General features: G+C 42.1%; 1 protein-coding gene across 1 annotated transcript in view; it reads right to left on the bottom strand.

The window, feature by feature from the left end:
- Window positions 1-9,217: 9,217 nt before the first annotated feature.
- The window catches only part of cunh1orf35 (chromosome unknown C1orf35 homolog), a 12,847-nt gene continuing 927 nt past the window's right edge, over window positions 9,218-21,137 (bottom strand). Inside the window, exons 2-8 of the mRNA XM_077247173.1 lie at window positions 19,864-20,014; window positions 19,745-19,790; window positions 19,580-19,659; window positions 16,805-16,877; window positions 15,675-15,751; window positions 15,335-15,463; window positions 9,218-10,512 (exon numbers count right to left, since the gene is read on the bottom strand). Coding sequence (XP_077103288.1) covers window positions 10,293-10,512; window positions 15,335-15,463; window positions 15,675-15,751; window positions 16,805-16,877; window positions 19,580-19,659; window positions 19,745-19,790; window positions 19,864-20,014 — 776 coding nt within the window. The 3' untranslated portion in view covers window positions 9,218-10,292. The remainder of the gene's footprint in view (window positions 10,513-15,334; window positions 15,464-15,674; window positions 15,752-16,804; window positions 16,878-19,579; window positions 19,660-19,744; window positions 19,791-19,863; window positions 20,015-21,137) is intronic.

The raw sequence follows: 21,137 nt of genomic DNA, 5'->3' as shown, positions 1-21,137 counted from the left end.
TGTATAAAATAATGAGGGACAACATTTTTCAAAATGTTTTTAATCCTGTTATTTTTCAGAATTGGGTTGAAAACTTTAAAATCCAGAATATGTATGCCACCTCCAGACAGTTCTCTTACGAGAGGTTCTCTCGTATTGCGTAAGTTTAGCTTACGCTACGGGAAAGATTCATCTTCTCGAGATACTGAAGCCAAAAAATTATCCTTAATTTTGTATAACTTGTCAACGCAGTGCAGCAGCTAGCAGACCTAGAGCAGGCCATCTCGCGTGCTCATTGGCTGCCCTGCGGGCAACTGCTGCAGCCTACCAGTGCGCCCGGCGTGACGTCACGCCCAATGAAGGGCGCCCGCGCCTTTATAGCGTCACAGCCCACCAGATAGGCGTGGCTTAGCGTATAAAATAGGGGCTGTAGGCTGAATTCTCTGATTTTTCGACTCTTCAGCGAGCTCTTCGCATCGCTGGATTTGAGAGAAGCCACCGCCGCCGTCGAACAGCGAACAGCCAGCTTAGGACAGCGCTGAGGAAGCCGGCCGTCTTCGCCACCTTCAGCCATCCGTGCGAGCTACGCTATCCGGCGACGTATCCTTTTTTGCAAATCATTCTAAAAGAGCAGCGAGCGTCTTTTTAAAGATGCCTCGCACTTCCTGCGGCTCGTGTAAAGCCCCGCTCAGCGCCGGAGACCGCCACCTGATCTGCGCTCTCTGCCTGGGCCTGGAACACGCAGAGCTCGCCCTCGCGTCCGGGGGCTGCGAGCTCTGTGAGGGGCTTCCGCTGTCGACCCTGCGGGCTCGACTCGAAGCGTTCAACACCACAGCAGTCACTCCGCCTCCTGTGGGACCGCGCAGAAAGAAGCGCCGTTCCCTGAGACAGCCGGAACATGTGGCCACAGCGACGCGCTCGCCGGAGAACCTCCCTCGAGCCTCGCTCTCGCCTTCCCCACCTCTCCTCACTGACGCGCAGCTGCCGCTTGCGAGCCTCACTGCCGTCACTTCGGAGGATGAGTCCGTGGGACACGCCACAAAAGACTGCTGCTCTATCCTGGCATCAGACAGCGAGGAATGGTCGCTTCACTCCGCCTCCTCGTCAATCCAGGAATCCGCCCGTACCCGCGCTGGAGCTGACGCGGAACTTATGCGCCTGCTGACGCAAGCTGTCGACCGTCTTGGGCTCGAGTGGTCGCTGCCGAAGGAACCCGCGCCGAACAGGCTCGACGGCTGCTTCCTTCAAAGTCGCCGCCGCGCAGTTTCAGAAACCAGGCCCGCTCCATTCCTGCCGGAACTTCATGCGGAGCTGACGAAGTCGTGGAATTCGCCTTTTTCGGCTAGACTTCAGTCACAGGCCTCCGCGTCGCTCTCCCGAGTGGACGGCGCCGCCGAGAAAGGGTACACAGCGATTCCCCCTGTGGAAGAGGCGGTCGCAGCGCACCTTTGCCCGCCCTCCGCGAGATGGGGGTCACGGTCAGCCCTCCCGTCTAAAGCCTGCAGAGCCACTTCCGCCTTGGTCGGCCGCGCTTATGCCGCCTCCGGCCAGGCCGCGTCTGCTCTACACTCGATGGCTGTGCTTCAGATCCTGCAAGCCGACCTCCTCCGTGAATGGGATGAGAAGGGCCGGGACCCAGCTGCGGTTACGGATTTGAGAAGCGCAACGGATCTTTCTCTCCGCGCCACCAAAGCTGCAGCCCAGGCCATCGGACGAGCCATGGCCGCGTTAACCGTGACGGAGAGGCACCTCTGGTTAACGCTCGCGGATATGAGGGAAACTGAGCGAGCCACCTTTCTGAACGCGCCGCTTTCCCCCACTGGTCTCTTCGGCCCAGCGGTGAACGGGATTGTTGACCGCTTCTCTATGGTGCAAAAGACCACGCAGGCCATGAACCTCTTCCTGCCGCGACGCTCGAGTTCCGCCACAGGCCGCTCTCGCGAGAGACAAAGCCAGCCTCCTGTGCGAACCAGCACCCAGCGTCCAGCACAGCCTCAGCATCAGCCTTCGCAGCGACGTCAGGGCGGCCGCCCTAGATCACGCTCAGACAGCCGTCGCAGACCGCCGCCCCCCAGAGGGCCTCGGCAAAGGCTCGCGCTGAAGTCTGAGCACGCGAAGCCCTCCTAACAGCGGGAGAGAAAAGACGCGCGTGTCCCGCTGCGGCCGGACCGCCGTCAAAGTTCATTTCCCTGTCAGTCCCCTTCGAACAGGCTACTGCAGTGGTTCAACTAGCAGCCAACGAGCCGGTTTATTCACCCTCTCGCCTGCACACAAACGCCGTTTTCACGGCGACCCAGAGAAATCTCAAAAAGAGTATAATGTCTGGTCCGGCTCACGCCGTCAGTGTTTTAAGTGTAGTGAATGTGCCCACGCCCCAGTGTTCACCCCTACACATAAGCACTCAAAATCCCGTGTCACTCACAGAGCACACTCTCATAAAGCGCAGAAAAGCCGCTCGAGTGTTGAATGTAAGAAATCTGTCCACAGGTCTGTGCCCACTATCTGCCCGCTCTGTTACACGATCAAAAAAGCTTATGAACGTAAGTCTCGTGCCCGCCAGAGAGCGCTCACGCTTGCTAAAACAAACCTTCCCCCGGGTCCCGCCTGTGCGTTTAAGTGTTATCACGAAACACAGGGCGTTAATAAAACGCTCCCCATCTACTATGATCGGGGCGTCAGATACAGTTGTAAGTCTCGTGCCCGCGTGCGCGCGCTCACGCTTACAGAGAGCTCTCCCGCCCAGAGCGCTGCTCGCGCGTCAAAGTGTGGCAAAAGTATGTTCCCCATCCCTTATGATCGGGACATCTCACATAAGTCAGCCGGTCTCGGCTGTCAGCGAGCAGCCATTGCCCAGAACCGAGAGCGCGCGCGCCGCGCTCTCGGCTCCGGTTCAGTTTCACAAGCCCGCAAATGGCGGCGGTCTGAACCCGGAGGCCATTCGCCCCCTGGCGGCTCACATAGCTGCGTGGGAAACTATCCCAGGGATTTCAGAATGGGTGTTGAGCACAATAAAGCAGGGCTATGCACTTCAATTCGTTCGCCGTCCTCCGCGCTTTCAAGCCCGGACCGCGACGATAGTGAATGCGGAAGTAGCACACCTACTTCACGCAGAAATAGCAAAGCTGCTGTGCAAAGGGGCTATAGAAAAGGTGCCGCCTTCTCTGAGCGAGTCAGGCTTTTACAGCCGATATTTTCTCGTACCCAAGAAGGACGGAGCCTTCAGACCTATCCTAGATCTGAGATATTTGAACAAAGTGCTTGTAAAAAGACCGTTCAAAATGCTTACGACCAGAAAAATCCTCGCGCACGTTCGCCCGAGGGACTGGTTTATTTCTCTAGATCTGAAGGATGCCTATTTTCAGATTCAGATAGTACCCCGTCACAGGCAATTTTTGAGATTCGCCTTCGACGGTCAGGCATATCAATACACCGTCCTGCCGTTCGGCCTGTCCCTAGCACCCCGTACATTTACAAAGTGCATGGACGCGGCGCTCGCCCCCCTGAGAAGTCAGGGGCTGCGCATAATGAACTATCTGGACGATTGGCTGATATTGGCACAGTCAGAGACAGAACTACTATCTCACAGAACAGTGCTTCTCAGTCATCTGGAAAGCTTGGGTCTCACGGTCAACTGGACCAAGAGCTCATTACTGCCCAGCCAGTCAATTTCCTTTTTAGGAATAGAACTGGACTCGGTGACCATGACGGCTCGTTTATCGACACAGCGCGCGCGCCGTGTTCGCCACCTAGCCGCATCTTTCCAGAAGGGCAGCTTTCTCCCTTTGAAAACATTTCAAAGGATGTTGGGCTGTATGGCATCAGCTGCAGCGGTGCTCCAGCTGGGCCTACTGCGCATGCGCCCGCTCCAACGCTGGTTGAACGCTCGCGCGCCTCGCCGAGCCTGGGTGTCTGGCGGCCAGAAAATCAGAGTGACTCAGACCTGCATAACAGCTCTGCAGCCCTGGTTAGTGGCCGATTGGTACCAGCATGGAGTAATGATGGGAACCATCTCTTATCGGAAGGTCATCTCGACAGACGCGTCCAACTCGGGTTGGGGCGCGCTGTTCGAGGGCAGACCGGCCTTTGGCCAGTGGTCAGACCAGGAGAAGGGTTTTCACATAAACTGTCTGGAAATGATAGCGGTCGAGAACGCGCTGAAGTGCTTCCTCCCGTTTATACAGGACCAGCATGTTCTTGTCCGCTCGGACAACACATCTGTGGTATCCTATGTAAACCGTCAGGGCGGTGTCAGATCCAGAAATCTCTGCAATCTGACGGAACGCCTCCTTATTTGGTCACAGACGAACCTGCGCTCGCTGAGGGCGGCGCATGTGCCTGGCCATTTGAACGACGGCCCAGACAGACTGTCCAGGGACAATGTTCCCCCAGGGGAATGGTCCCTGACCCCCAAACGGTCCAGAAACTGTGGCGCCTATTCGGCAGAGCGGAAGTCGACCTGTTTGCGTCAAAAGACAACGCTCAATGCCCGATGTTATTCTCGAAGGACGAGGACGCGCTGGCCCAGGTTTGGCCCAGCCTCCCGCTATATGCTTTCCCTCCGGTCTCTCTGTTGCCACAGGTGATCAAGAGGATCAGGGAAACGCGCCACTCGGTGCTCCTCATAGCCCCGCGTTGGGAGAATCAGACTTGGTTCCCGGAACTGGCACGGCTGTCACATACAGTTCCGTGGCCGATTCCGGTGAGGGCAGATCTCCTCTCTCAAGCTCGCGGCACGATCTGGCATCCCCATCCAGAGCGCTGGTCTCTGCATGCATGGTTGATCAACGGGTACTCGTTGCCCTGCCAGAAGGAGTGATGAACACGATCACGCAGTCTAGAGCCCCTTCCACGAGAAGGCTCTACGCGTCTAAATGGTCGGTGTTCTCTGGATGGTGCACCGACAGAGGTCTGGACCCGCGGACATGCGGGGTGGCGCATCTGCTCACTTTCCTACAAGAGCTGTTGGATAAGGGAAGATCCCCATCCACGCTCAAAGTTTACGTGGCGGCCGTAGCAGCATTCGCGGAATCGACACACGGCCAGTCACTGGGAAGACATGAGTTGGTCATCCGCTTCCTTAGAGGAGCTAGAAGGATGAATCCGCCGCGCCCCCCGTCGGTTCCCATGTGGGATCTTTCACTGGTCCTCGAGGCCCTGAAAGCTTTTCCATTTGAACCACTAGACTCCGTGGAGTTGAAATATCTATCACTAAAAGCCGTTTTTCTGACTGCACTGTCGTCAGTAAAACGTGTAGGGGATCTGCACGCGCTGACTGTCAGCGCGTCATGTCTTGAGTTCGGACCAAATGACTCTAAAGTCATCCTCAGACCTAGACATGGTTATGTCCCTAAAGTGATGGGCACTCCATTCAGAGCGCAAGTTATTTCGCTGTCAGCTCTGCCAGCATCTGACAGCGAAAGTGATGTGAATCTCCTCTGCCCTGTCAGAGCGCTGAGGGTTTACATTACGCGCTTCGCCTCCCTCAGGCGTTCGGAACAGCTTTTCGTTTCGTTCGGTGGGCGCGCCAAGGGGCTTGCCTCCTCGAAACAGAGCCTGTCCAGATGGATAGTGGACGCTATAGCGGCAGCTTACGCGTCAAAAGGCCTGCAATGCCCTCTGGGCATCAGGGCTCATTCCACGAGAGGTGTGGCCTCGTCGTGGGCATGGTCCAGTGGAATTTCTATCCATGACATATGTGTAGCGGCGGGCTGGAGCTCCCCGTCTACCTTTGTCAGGTTTTATAACCTAGAAGTTCCTGCCTTGCAGGCTAAACTGTTGTCAGTCTGAAAAGAGGTGTATTCTGCCCAGATCTCCTGCTCAGATCACGTTCATGACTCAGCTCTCCTGGTTGAGCTGCACTAGGTAGGGTATGTGCCATATGACTATACAGACCGGCGCGCTGCTCTGTATTCCCTATGTGTGCTTATGTACAAGTGATGGCCCGCGTGGCTGGCCACCTTATTTTTTCCACTTATGGGGTTCCCCTTAAGCTCGGGTCTCATGTGGATGCTTGGCGCGCACGGCGTTGACAAAGTGTTCCCGTAGCGTAAGCTAAACTTACGCAATACGAGAGAACCTCTCGTAAGAGAACGATACTCGGTTACTAACGTAACCTCGGTTCTCTCTAGAGAGGGAACGAGTATTGCGTAACCGGCCGTGCTCACGCCACGAGCGACTTCGCTTCAGTCGTCGAAAAACCAGAGAATTCAGCCTACAGCCCCTATTTTATACGCTAAGCCACGCCTATCTGGTGGGCTGTGACGCTATAAAGGCGCGGGCGCCCTTCATTGGGCGTGACGTCACGCCGGGCGCACTGGTAGGCTGCAGCAGTTGCCCGCAGGGCAGCCAATGAGCACGCGAGATGGCCTGCTCTAGGTCTGCTAGCTGCTGCACTGCGTTGACAAGTTATACAAAATTAAGGATAATTTTTTGGCTTCAGTATCTCGAGAAGATGAATCTTTCCCGTACCGTAAGCTAAACTTACGCAATACTCGTTCCCTCTCTAGAGAGAACCGAGGTTACGTTAGTAACCGAGTATCGTTTTTCTTTATTTTATGAGGTTTGTTTCTCCTGATGTTTGTTTCTCCTGATTAGAAAGTATTTTATCCATTTGTGAGCATGTATCCCTTCGGGCAGTAAGTGAAAAGAAGCGATACATAGACCTTCTACTTTACTCATTCAAATGCATTGGACCTGGGCCTTGACTCGACCACAACCCATGATGTACTCAGCCGGATCCGGGCCGTATCCAGATCAGATGGTGGACCTGCTCCTAGATATAAAACTGGTCCTAACTGAAAGATAACAATTTGACAAAGATTGAATCCAATATTTGGTGGTGATGTAGCATGAGAGATTTAGAAGCATTTTTTTTGTAGGGAACACCACGAAGTGTTACAATGTGGGAAGAAATGCACAAAAAGTATAAAATAATTTTGGCCAAGTTGTTAAACTCTGGGTGAGTAAAGTTAGTCAATTTTAGTCCAATGCAATAACGTTAACTAGCATTTTCGGGTACGGGAAAATCATCTCACAACATAAGGGTTAGTTAAATAACCCAGATTCACATAAGTCAAGCCACGAGATGAGAGAGTACACAAGTCTTGGCGATAGATCTATTTGTTTTGTGGGGCTGTATTGTCCTATTGTCTTCCTATCATCTCTTTGTGATGATTATATGTGTATTAATGTTGCAGCATGTTTTAGGTACTGTAGCAAATTAGCTCTAAGAAATATTAATAATCAATAATAATTTGTTATAATTAATTTATGAATATTTGGAGCAGTTATTAGAATTAACTTAATGTTGCAAATTAATATTGCAATCAATCAACCGGTTTGTCCCATGAACACTCAGTGTTAATTGTTTATTAAAGGGTAACTAAACCCTAAAACAACTTTTTTTAGTCAATGATCTGTAAGAATGGGGCTTTATTAGTGTTGTTCATTGATTGGAGTAAATTTTTTGACATTTGGGTATAAAGTGTTTTAATTCTACAATATATGGTGTAAAAACGTCTGAGTGCTGCCCTCTTCAGGTTGATCTTTCCCTCGCGGGTCAAAATGACCCGAAGCCCTAAAATTATACTTAATTCTTTTTTGTCTTTTTGGGAGATTTTTTTGTTATTTTTTATTTTATTTACCTTTATATTACTAGATTGAATCAATAAATAATAAATAAATAGTAATTTCAGGACATTCCTCACATTCTTTCAAATTAAATTCAAAATAACTCAATTTCATGCCTAAACCTTTTAATTCCGCTCAAAATATCTTACATTGGGTGTCCTTGCTGACCTCTTGTGGAAAATAAATTATATAACATGATATTTTATGCCACTAGATGGTCTTATAGCTCTATATGGAGCAAATGAGTTGTTTTCACTGGGTTCTAAAGTCATTTCTCTTCAGTATGCATTCAGATACACATGTAGATATTATAAAATTGGTAAAAGTTTAGCATTTTTAGTTTGAATTTTTAACATAGGTTTTTCAATGTTTACTGAAGCATTCCTCCCATTCTATTCATATCTATGGGGCTCAATTTGACCCGCAAAGGAAGGATTTGTTACGTTTTTGAATTTCAACCACAAAACTACTCTAATCCATTCAAATTTTTTTTGTGTGTATTCGTGGTTCAAGTGCAACAAAAGTCACGATGAATATTTATATAAAAGAAAAGCAAAAAAAATCCTTTTTGACCCGAGGGAAGGATGAGGCGGATTTGAACGCACTTCGTGTCGGGTGTTTTTTTTCCATCCACATTGTGCATCAAAATCGTTTAATGCATTATCCCTTCCATATTGCATGTTCAGATATTCATACAACAAAATATTCTGGGGGTCATGAAAGCTTAGTGAATTTCTTCTTTTTTTTTTTAAAGGCTAGTGGGGAAAGGGTTAATCAACCTCAAAACTGTTTCAACTGCTCTTCTTGATTGACTAAATCTCACAAATGTTGATGTTCAGATGAAATGACAAAGACATTCATAAAATGTGTAGATCTAACTGAGCGTCAACCCTTTTTAGAGAAATGAGCCGAGTTAGAGCAATAAGCATCTGTGGCGAGTGCCTGGGCGTTCAGTGGACGGGACGGCAGAGATCTGCGGTGCGTGTGCCTGGTGTGTGAGGGTGTTCTCTTGAGGAACTCATTAATTCTCCACTCAAACGCCCTCCAGTTCTCCAAACGTCTCCCTCGCCTTCTCAGCAGAAGCACTTTAATAAGTGACAAATAGGATGGGCCGGGCCTACGGGGTCAGCAGCCTGGAATCAGGCGCCCAACGAGGGGGAGGGAAAGCAATCTACAACAACGTTCCTTTGGCCCGATTAGGCTGCCATGGATAATGCAGCCAAGCCAGTAATGCGTAGCAGGGAAGGCATGATGGTGGGAAAAGGAGGGGTTCGCTGGCTCTCTTACAGGGTGGCTTTTGTTCAGCCCACTCCTGCTGCTCCAGCGGCTTGGGGTTTGTGTGTGGCGCTCGGGCCATCCCTGGGCCGGGATTTTTGCACTTGTCTTTTGTCTGCGCTTTGCTCTTTTCTCGCATGGCCCCAGGTGCCAGCCAGCAGAATACCGCCTTTCACAGCAACTCAATGCAAATGCAAACACTCCTCTATTCTAGCGACAGGAGCGCATTCCTGCAGCCAGGAAGCTGCAGATTTAAAATTAGAGCAGAATAGACTGAGAAAACAATATCTGAAGGATAGAGGTGATGAGGGCAGGTGCATTGACCATAACAATGTGATGGAAAAGGTTTATTTCACCAAACATATACAAGAATAAAAAGTCAATCATATCTGCTGTAATCGCTGCAGATCGTGTCATATTATGTGGGTTCTCTCTTTATGCATCGAAGAGCAAAACGTGTGCAGATATCATTTCAGCTTAAAACCCAAAAGGAAAAAAAGAAATGATATTTTGCATTAAGAGAATTAAACCTTTTTTTATTATTATTTTCCTGACAAATAAGCCCATTTTACTCCAAAATTCGAACACATAGCTGAGTTTTTGTCATTCTGATTGCTGTATTTTTTAAATAAGAATTAGCATAAATTCAAACACAGCAAGACAACAAATGGCATATAATCTGTTCTTTTTTAGCAGTAGAGTAATGAGTATTTTAAGGTCAAATGATTTAGAAACTCTCATAATTTATTCACCCTCACCCAATCTGCATATAGGACTTTATTTCTTCTGATAAACACTAACTAATATTTTTAGGAATATAATCAATCTCTGCGAGTCCATATAATGCAAGTGAATGTGTGCCACTCTGTTGATGTTTGAAAAACCACACACAGCAATCGGACGGTAATCCATATGACCCCAGTGGATGAATCAATGTCTTCTGAATAGAAATGACAGGTATGTGTAAGAAAAATACTCATATTTTTAACTTTTGAAACATTTTGCTTACACACCTATCATTTCTATTTGGCACTCGCCGCTTGCATTTTATGCAAACTCGCAGAGATTGATTATTTTCCTAAAAATATTAGCTTGTGTGATTAATGTAAGGAAGTAAGTCATATACATCGCACATGGCATGAGGGTGAATAAATGATGAGAGAATTTCATTTTTGGGAAAAGGAAATGCAGTCTCACTTTGTGTCCAGAATAAGAGTGCTGTACAAGCTAATTGGTCTGAAAGTAAAGTTTTACTTCACATAAAGTTTTTACCCAGAACTCCTTACTAGTGCACTGCTTATAAATGTCTGTGCTCGCAGAGCTGCCATGTTTCGTGGCCTAAGTTGTCCAGAGCTTGTCAAAGGGGCCAATCAGATCCATTCTCGGGGCGAGGAGGTGTGGACGGGGCATCAGGGGTCTGAGCCGGTGTGGTGGCGCCGCCGGTAGCCTGGTGACGGAGACCCCGGTCCATCAGAGGACGAGTCCGTGTCGTGCCGCTGGCGAGGGGGGGGCAGTGTCCTGTGGTCAGCCTTTGGCCCTCCTCCTGAATGGCTGTCACGGGCTCTGGCTCCACTCTGACTGCTCCTTGATGGATTAGGACCATGGTGGTCCCGGGAATCTTTTCTCGGCCTGGGGAGCACAAAACACACCTAGACAATCATTTATTCCTGGTGAGCATGGGAAGTTTGGTTCTGTTTGAGGGGAGAACCATAATTCAGACATGGACTATGAGGAATACACTATCCTTGTCTACAGTTTATATCAAATACGTCAAATTTATTTATTTAGCACTTTTCACAATACATATTTTTTTCAAAACTTCTTTAAAAAAAATTATAATGTTGACGTGTATAACATCTTAATATATTCATGCCTTATAGTCGCAATTAGAAGATTAGTACTGGGCGATAATATAGCTTATATTTTGCGATAATACAAGCAATCGAAGAGTTTTTAAACTGAGATTGCTATATAGTACACATCACCTTATGCGAGTATACTGATGTATGCAGATGAAGCTGGGTGTACTTATATATCCAACTTTATATAAAAAGTTGGGTGATAATATTAATTTCATTTTGGTACTAAATAAAGTCAAGCAGTTGAGATTTGCTACATTTTATATATTGCTTTACGTATGAGGATCCAATTGTACAGTATTTATACAGTGGATTTACAAAGTCTACACACCTCTGTTAAAACAACTGGTTTTTGTGATGTAAAAAAGGAGAAGATAAATCATATCAGAACTTTTTTTACCTTGGAAAATCAAAGTGACATTTCAGAGAAAAAAGATAAAAATAAAACCTTGAAATATACTAACTGCATAAGTGTGCACACCCTTTGATAATTGAGTTTGTGGCTGTATTCAGAATTAAATAATCATCAAGCTCATGTGAAATAGTTAACGCCCATCCTCACCATAAATGACTCTGATAAACTCCAAATAAATCTCATCGGTTCTTTTAAGATTTGTCTGACATCTTCTTGTTTGAATGCTTCTACAAGAGATTACGAAGCATCTCGTTGTTAAAAAGTGTCGCTCAGGTGAGGGCTACAAATTTTTTTATGCATTTGGTAAATAAGATATACCATGAAACACAGTCACCCAAATCCATGGTCTGATGAGACCATAATTTAACTTTTTGGCCAAAATTGTACCAGGTATGTTGGCACAACAGCACATCTAGAAAAGAACAGCATACCCATGGAACAATAATAGGCGTGAGAAGTAAAGAAGTAAGAGGCTCCACCTTCTTTGACGCTGTAATCTTCTGTCCGGCCCATTGAGGTCAGACGTCCACGGGTACAAACATGAACACGCCGGAGAGCCGCTTTATAGTAGAATAATAAGTTGTAATTCTAATTGAAAGAGACACTGACACTGTTTTTCATGTTTAATACTGTAAAGCTGCTTGATTTTAAACAATCTATTGTATAAAGTCCTATATAAATAAACATGATGTTATTTTTGTTGTGTTTATTTTGTTATTGATACAAAAGCGCACAGTACATATTTTCATATTCATCTAAACGTGGCTCTCAGCAGTGTGGGCGGCATCGGGATGTTTGCTAACAGTACACCGCTGCTCACGTACCTCAAACTTATTTTTACCCAAAAGCCAAGAACATAAAAATAAACAAAATGTATATTGGGGCCTTTATAGTATTTGTGTAAATGTAATTAGTTACTGTACTTAAGTACCTTTTTGGCAACTTTGTAATTTGACTTATAGTAGCAAACATATTGGCAACTTTAACTCTCTTCTCAAATACATTTTTGATTAAGTATATGTACTCTTTACTCCAATAGATTTGTAATGAGATATGCAATTACTTATTACATTTTGTATGGCATCTAACTTTTTCTGCAGCAGTTTATTACCGCTATAAAAGAAGCGATACGGGCATCTACAGGGCACTGAAGGTACTTTCCCTTAAGAAAAAGAAGTTTATTCAGTACAAATGAGAAATGTAGTTGTGAACTAGTTGTGCACTTAAAGTTTACTTTAACTGTTACACTTATAGTACACTTAAACGTACACTTTTATATAATAAAAAGTGGGCCAATTTAGTCCCAAGCAGTATTGAAATAGTACAATAGTACACTACCAGTACATTGATATACTGTAAGTATACTTACTGCATAAAGTTATTTATACTTAAAACATTTACTTGAACTTTACTTGAGTATACTTCATTAAATGAACTTGAAGTGTACTTTATTTGTAAGGGCTATCTTGTGCAAACCTGCCAACAAGGCTACTGTACATGAATGCGAGTTCATTAGCATGTAGTTGCTGAATCGCAGGCGTTTCATATATGAGACGAGGACATGCAGCCACTGATGAGGCACAAACCAGCACTTATGCCCTTTTTGAGGTCTGAGCTTAACTGAGACTTCACTGTTTGTAGACTTTTAAGAGGCTGTTGTGTCCACCTTGATTAATTGCAATACTGAGATGTTCATTTTTATTTTTATTTAAAAAAATAAAGGTGTTGAGGACTAATGCATATTTGGGCCTACATTCAGTATGAGTAAAAATACTATTAAGACTAGACTAATACTAAGAGCCCAGACCGGATTCCTATAGAAAATATGTAAGGGGACCTGAAGAGGATCGTGCACATCAGATGCCATGATCACAGTTTAACAGATCTGCAATGTTTTTGCAAAAAGTGAGAAAATATCAAGTCAAGATGTGGCACGCTGATAGACTCCTATTTAAACAGACTTGGTGCTGTAATAAAAGGGTGCTTCAACTAGTTTTAATCAGGGGTGTGAACAAAAATGCAGCTAGTTATAACAAGTTTTTTAAAAAATCCACTAAAGTGTGTCACTCTGGTTTTCAGTTGCATAGGTTGTAATTTTTACATTCAAGGTGCAAAAATATGATTATCTTCGTTTCATTTTTTACATCACATTTTGTGTCATCACTGCTCAGCGATTCAGTGGCAAAGCTATTTTATCAATAAAATCCATGAGGCAACGTTGATAAGTTTCTGTGCTCCTGAATGTTTCTCCGGCGACTGACGCGCGCGCGTGTGTGTGTGTGTGTGTGCTTAAATGAAAACAGAGCATTAATATAGAACGGTGATTAAACTGACTGGGAACTACCTGTGCATTACACTATTTTATTGCACACCTTCCAGCCAATCAGAATAGAGTAATCAGACAGATCATGGTATGAATCGCTTTACTTGACTATAGTGTGTTTGCATGAATGTAATGTAGGATGTTATATATACAACTTTTGATATATATTGATGGGGGATACTATAGTTTAAATTAAAACCCTAACAATCAAGCAGCTAAGCGTGAGAGTACTTTATATAGTGAATTTATGGATGTAATAAAGCTTGTGAGGTTTTGTTCGATTTATAAAAAAGTTGGTGGTGTGTAACACTGATACGGTGATATAAATCACAATTAAAAATTTTGATTCCCCCATGCTAAGCAGTTTAAGGGTCACAATCACAGAGACATAAGTGAAGTTAAAATATGAAATATCACCCGACAATCTCAGCTTCCGTAAAAACTAACCAAAAAAGCACTAATTTAAATGAGTGCTATTTGTGATTCCCAAATCTAATCAAACTACAGCTCTTTTATCAAGTTAACTGCCACTGTAGGCATCAGAGGTGCAATGTTAAAAATTGAATGAATTGAGATTCGGTATGATTTAAAATTTTAAAATATAGTGTGGCTATATTAGTAGTGCTTGGAGTCAATTGTTTTATTTGTCATCATAACACAATGAAACATGCCAAATTGCCAACGTCATTTTTGTCCAGGCTGTCATAAAAAAAAAAATGAAACATGCAAAAACAAAATATTAATACGTGATTATGTTGTAGTCAATGCATGCAATCCTATGAAATTTTTGTTTTTCTATGCATTTTTCTTTGCATAGTAAAAGAAATCCTATAGATGTAGTTTGTAGTTAATCCTCTTATTTAAAAGGGACATCACTTTTGGTCTCTACTGTATGAGATGAATAATTATGCAGATTACTAAACACAAATGCATATCTGCCTTTATCTACTGTCATCATCATATCCAGTGACCTTCACTAATTATTGATTCTGGAAGTCAGGACAACAATATTTTAAACCTGGAAGACTTTGGCCATGTATTGTCATTGCTGCTTTCATGTTTATTAATCTTTTTGTTCATGTAATCCAGGGATTCCCAAACTGGAATTTTTCCAAAATTTATGAAGTGCAAGTTAATATTTCAGTAATTTAATCAAATTTGTATGTTCACAGCTCTCTGATTAATTCTGTTAATGGACACATTGACATGCAGGTAAACAAATAAAATATATTTCTATTTTTAGTGTTCAAGTATTTTATTTTGACTGTTTTTATTTAAAAATTATTTTTTTGGTGATTTACTTATTTTAATACTTAACTCCCTGTAGTTTTTTCACTAACCCCAGTTAGAAACTCTGGATAAATTTAACTAAATTAATATTAAATGCACTTCATGACGACAAAGAATGAAATATTTTCTCTCTCTCTCTCTCTCTCTCTCTCTCTCTCTCTCTCTCTCTCTCTCTCTCTCTCTCTCTCTCTCTCAAATATCAATATGGTACAAAAGAATCCCATTCAATTCTGTGATAAAAGTGTTTGGTAAATATATTAAAAGAAATACCTTAGAAGCTCACTACGTTTTTGAACAGAACCATAGTTTGATCATTTTCTTCAACCCAAACTAAGTTGTAACACTGTCTTCAAAAGGACTGTAATATGTAATAAGAAGAGCAAACTAACTGAAATATGTGATGAACTAAAGCAGTTAAATTGTGTTACAACGCCCTCTTGTGGAAAAACTGCGTTACACCTTAGAGAAATAAAAATCTATAGTTTTACATAAAATAATCTATAACAAAAAGTAAATAATGGTATTTAGTTCATTGACACAATGGGAAAAATATACACAGTTTACCTTTTACTGTACATTTCAGAGTCCGAATCTGAAGAGTCCCTTCTGCTTCTGTGTTTCGTCTTCTCTTTTTTCTTCTTTTTCTCCTTCTTACTCTTCTTTTCCTTTTTACTCTTCTTTTTGCTGTCAGATCTGTAATTAATATCAGTTCTTCACTTAGATATTTTGCTTTTTTGTCAGTAGTATCTTTTTTGTACTGATGAATTCTCATGTTTCTTCCATACCATCTTTAAAATTCATTCAAATATAATTTTTGGAGGGTAGTTTAAGCCAAAACAACAAGTCTTTAAAACCATAAAATGGATCAAACTTGTTTTTTCTGTGAATCATTTTGTCTATATACCTTTTATCTCCTTTATCATGTCTTTTGGCCTCCTCCAGCGTCTTAGCGGCTTCTTGCGGTCTGTCTGCTTTATGATGCTGGCAAAAAATTAATTCACAAATTCAAGATCAGTAACAATTTACTATGCTTGTAATATGATTCTTGAGATTAAGGCCGCCAGAATTCCTCAATTAAACGAGTGCTCAATTCTAAAAATCCTTGATTGCAATTTACCCGGCAAAATACTGCAAGTGGTGCATTCGTTTTCTAGGGCTGCATGATATATTAATATATATATATACACTCTGCGGATTTGAAAGTGCTCCACGCATGTAAATGATAATAGTGCAACACAAAGTGTAAATTGGTTATCGGTTATGGTTTTGATATATCATGCAGCTCGGTTAACAAACTCCATCTCTGCATATGCTGTGAGTTTAGGTTGCTTACAATGTTCATCTGGGAACACAATGTGCACCATTTGACCAGATTTGTCGTAACGTAATGATTTAACGTAAATCATTTACAAACCTAAGCCAACACAGGAGAATACATCAGTATGTTTCTAAAATGTGAATTGTTGTTCATCACGATTTTAAAATAAAGATTTTAACCCTAACTCTGAGTTTGATGTTCTTGTTCAAGAAGACATTACAGTGGCTGTAGCGTTTCTATTATAAAAAAGTGGCCAAATATTAAAGATTAAGTGGACATTTTAAATAAATGTTGTTTAAAGGATTTGATCGTGCTGTGGAACACCAGACAGTTGGCACCTTCTGCAGGCATGTGTTATCATACATAATGTACATAAGTTGATTATTGATTACGTATATTACATTATGTATTTCAACAGTGCTATTCAATAAAACCATATGATTACTTGCATTTGATACTCCATTTGAATCAATTATTATTACCTCATTGATATTATACAGTACTATACTGTATGTATTTTAAGTCATTTTAAAGGCTATGGGACTATTTTTAGTACCACAAAAGAAATATCTATTTACTCAATTTAACATCAAAATAATCGACCGATTACTCAAGTCCTAAAATAATCGTCAGTGACAGCTTTAATTGAGATATGAGCCATGACACATTCTTAAAAACAAATTAGCATTAAAAACTGATTATCTATGTCAACATACCGTGAAAACCGGCAAACCCATTTTTACAGCTTCTTTTTCTTGCTTGGAAAGCAACATTCCTCTTGCCCCGGCCCTGATGAGGAATAAAAGCAGAATCTCTGAATGTTCCACCGATTACATTCTATTTATAAATTAAAATAAGATGAAAATAGAGGAGCAAGTTACAGACTAAAGCTACTTCATAGACTGAAACAGAAAAGGGATTTTATTTTGTCTAACATTTCAATACACACTTCAAAACCTAAGCATTTCTATCCAGAAGGGTATTCCAGAAAGCAAGGTTTGCTTACCATCACATAAACCCTGAACTTAATCCAAACCTTGCTTAGTCACGGTATGAAGAAAGCTCAGTGAACCCAGAGTATGAAACTCAAGAGTTAACCGTGACCACACAAAAGCGGACGCTAAGAAGCATGTCATACTTCTTTTGTTTATTGGCTATTCCCTTTGGAGACGCTGCGTCCGCTGCTGATGCTGCCATGGGGATTGTCCCTCGCAGAACCCGGTGTCTGAGGCACTCGCACAAACACGCCGTACAGTGGCTAACGCAGTGCAACGCAGGTAGAGACGCGTGAGGGAACTCCCCACTCCAGAACCAGAAGCCCACACTGCTCGTCCATGATTCTGATATAACAGACGTGGTGTCTGTAGAAATGGAGAGATCTAGTAGACACCGGCAAAACACTAAATACGATGATCTGGTGAAACTTATGATTCGTGCCATAGCCAGACAGCCAGCTGAAGGTGTGGATACACCTTCTAAACCATGTCAGACGACACCGAGGTTTGTGGACCTGGATCGGGGAGGGTTTAATCCCTAGCTCTAGCTCTATTGGCCGGTGTATGGCTGCTATAGTGGTGATGGAGAAACTCTCTGGCTTCATTTGTCAGGGATCAAGGAGTCAGATAAAGCGGTCCTCCTTGATGCTCAGGGCTGTTTTTGGCACCGTCGTTGAGACAGTAGAGGACAGGTTTAGAGAGGGGAGAACGCAGTCGGCTGCCTTCATAAAGTATTTCCTTCATCGGGTTCAGGCGGCTACGTACTCCTGGTATATTGGTCAGTCTTGGTAAAAGGTAGGGGTGCAACGATACCCTCATGTCACAATTCTATACATATCACGATATGATATTGTTGCAATACTCTAAGACATATGATATAAGGTTCACAAAAAAATGTACTGTTGATTAAGGCGAGACACGGCAGGCAAAAACATCGTTTTTTTTTTCACTGGTCAATTTTGAGATTTTGGGATATTTGTCTTCAATAACATGTCTTCTTTCAGACTTCTGGTGAAAAAAAGTCCGAAATACACATTTAGGTCTTTATTTTACTACACTTTGTCTGTTTGCGACTGTAGATTTCTCATAAATTCATCAAAAGTTGTCATTATAAATCATCCCTCTGCACCCTGTCATCACACACACCGTTAGAAAGCTCTCTCTCTCCTGTACAATACTGCCCGATCCAAATATGGTCATTTCCTTTTTTATCAGCAACCAATTGTGAAAGTAATAGGGGGGATTTTACTCTAAATTCGCAATCTTATTGGCTGATGCTAAATCTTTAAAGCCGTTTTCTCAAAATGACTTTTCTATCGTACTCAAAGTCCGAAATCTCCAATTCAGTAGCACCTATATACACCAAACTTTCCAGTCTTGTATCTAGTTATATTGTGAAGACATTTACAGAGGGATTTGTAAATATATTATTCCTAGCCTGATTTATATAACATTTTATTGCAAAAAACATAGCAAAAATCATTTTTTAAGGCTATTGGCAGTATATTCTCATTTACAGGATAACAAAAGTAGATATCCATAAATCCCTCTGTAATTTTTTCCCCATCTAATATGTGAACACAATGAAAAAATAATTTTGAACCTGGCTTTATTAAATACTCAGATTTCGTTTTTTAAATATATGCAAATTAGTGCATATTTAATTAGATAATACCTAATTTGCATATTTAAACATTAAATTACAGAAAACTTGTAATAATTTTTTTCTCATCTTAAATGTAGGTAATCAGCTGGGAAAGTTTCATGGTGATATTTGCTAGCTAAAAAAATTACCCTATTCACCTGTAGTGTCTCGCATTAAAACGCTAAATTTGGTATTACATTGTGGGTGTAAATGAATAGGCTTGGACCTGGTGCTGGAAACCCAATGCGCAGGACAGTAGTGACACCAGAGTAAAAATATGCATTCTGAATCTGAAAATATAGAAGCACTCTTTCACTGACTAGATACATTTAAAATAACGTAGGCCACTTTTTACCTGTAACATAAGACATTTGGCATTATCAGGACCCATAAATATTCCCCATTGCATTATTATACATTATATTCAACATTATATATAATAGTTTAATGTATTACTAACACTAAAACTCTGTAAACTTCAAACTAAAGTTTAATTTTGGGTGAATTATACACAATACAGAGTGTCACCTTCCACGATACGCATTGTTGCATTTTTGTTTTGCGACACAAGACACAATGTATTGTTACAGCCCTAGTAAAAGGGCACTGTGTTTTTAAAAAACATTCTTTAAAGGTGCACAAAGTCATTTTTTATAGGTAGATAGACAGAGATTCTTCACTTCTGAATTCTGCTCAACCCAGATAATGCGTTATACGTTCATTAGGGTGTTTCTATGGTAGAATAAGTTACTTGGAACATAGAATGTCTTAAGAATGTATTTTTAACAGGCAAAGAGATCAAGCGAACTTGTCACAAAAGCCGGTAAACGAACATACAGCACTGGCTTTACCTGGAGCTTCCGAGGCCAGAGACCCGGTCCACGTCCCGTTCCTCGCCCTCTCCTTCCCTCCTGCACACATCTGCAAGATCCTGCCAGCAACAGAAACATGCATCAGAAAATGCAATGCTGCAAATAATTAAAATCGTCCATGTTTGGATGTTTACAAATGCAAACCTCTTTGGTAAGACCAGTTGGTTGTTTTTTGATGGTTTTATGTCCCCTAAAACAGACAAAAACATTCAGATTGATACTGATTTGAATTTACAGGCCACTGATGGATCAAGTGCACTTACAGTGCTGCCAGCATGGCCTCGTGCTCCGCCTCCCGTACCGCTGCCATCTCCTGCTCTTTAGACACAGCTGTGCCACCCTTCTTATCTCGGGCATACCACGTCAAATCCTTGCCTTTCTGCCAGCGTCCAACCGGTGCCATGAGGGAATTCCCTGAGGAAAATCAACACAAGACCTGGTCACGTCACACTTCAGTTTTGGGAAAACTTATTCACTATGACTTTTGTCTTAAAAAGCTCCTAATTTAAAGGTTAGTAAGGTAATTGTTGTAGTGGTTAAGTTTAGGTACTGGGTAGGATTATGGGACATAGAATATGGTAATGCAGAATAAGGTATTAATATGTGTTTTATAAATACTGATAAACAGCCAATATGTTAGTACTATGTAAGCTAATAAGCAACAAGTTAATAGTGAGAATTGGTCCCGAAACTAAAGTGTTACTCAAGACCTTAGGTGAATCTTACATAACATGTCAAGAACAAGTAATATTTCACCCCCCCCCCCGACCCCCCCAAAAAAAGATATATATATATAAATATATACATACATTTAGCTTATAAAAATAAAATTAAACCTATGACCATCAGAACAATTTAATGACAATTAACTACATTTTCCCCCATAATTTTCTTTATCATATAAAGCATAAAAATCTCATTCTTAGTATAGGGTAATGTTGAAAATATATTACATTATTAAAGATTATATTGTTAGAAAAATTTTACTATTTAAATTGTATTTGCACCACATTGATTGTAGTATTGGTTGTACTGTATTTAATTTATGGCCATTGTAATTAAAGCAAACATGAGAATTACATTTATTTGCATATGGTGATATGCATTTATTGGAATATTTTAATATATTTAAATTTTAAAATTTAAAATTTGCAAAAATAATATTATAATACTAAAACTATTTATGGAGTATAATAATTTTCTTTATGCAATATACATGTAATATTTTGTGTGTGGTGGGCACATCATTGTCCTTATCAATTATTAACATTATTATACAGAATTTAATTAAGAGTTTAATACGTTTGTAACAGAAAATATAGCTATATTGACCTTCTGACTGATAGAGACAAGATAACCTGCAAGCAACTTTGTAAGTAAAATGTCTTGACTCTTGGGGGTTAAAAAAACTGCGTGGTATGTCAAATGCGCACATGGTACATCAACTTATGAATCCTACTATGATGTAGATAGCTTTCTTGAACAGGTTACGTCACGCCTGGCCAGTAGGGCTCCTCGACGTCATATAAAGCCAATA

Source organism: Siphateles boraxobius, unplaced genomic scaffold (assembly GCF_051911475.1).
Source record: "Siphateles boraxobius isolate OS27281-9 unplaced genomic scaffold, OSU_SipBor_1 1, whole genome shotgun sequence".
In the NCBI taxonomy this organism is placed as follows: Eukaryota; Metazoa; Chordata; class Actinopteri; order Cypriniformes; family Leuciscidae; genus Siphateles; species Siphateles boraxobius.
Note: the sequence above shows the minus strand (reverse complement) of the source record. Positions and strands in the feature narration are given on the sequence as shown.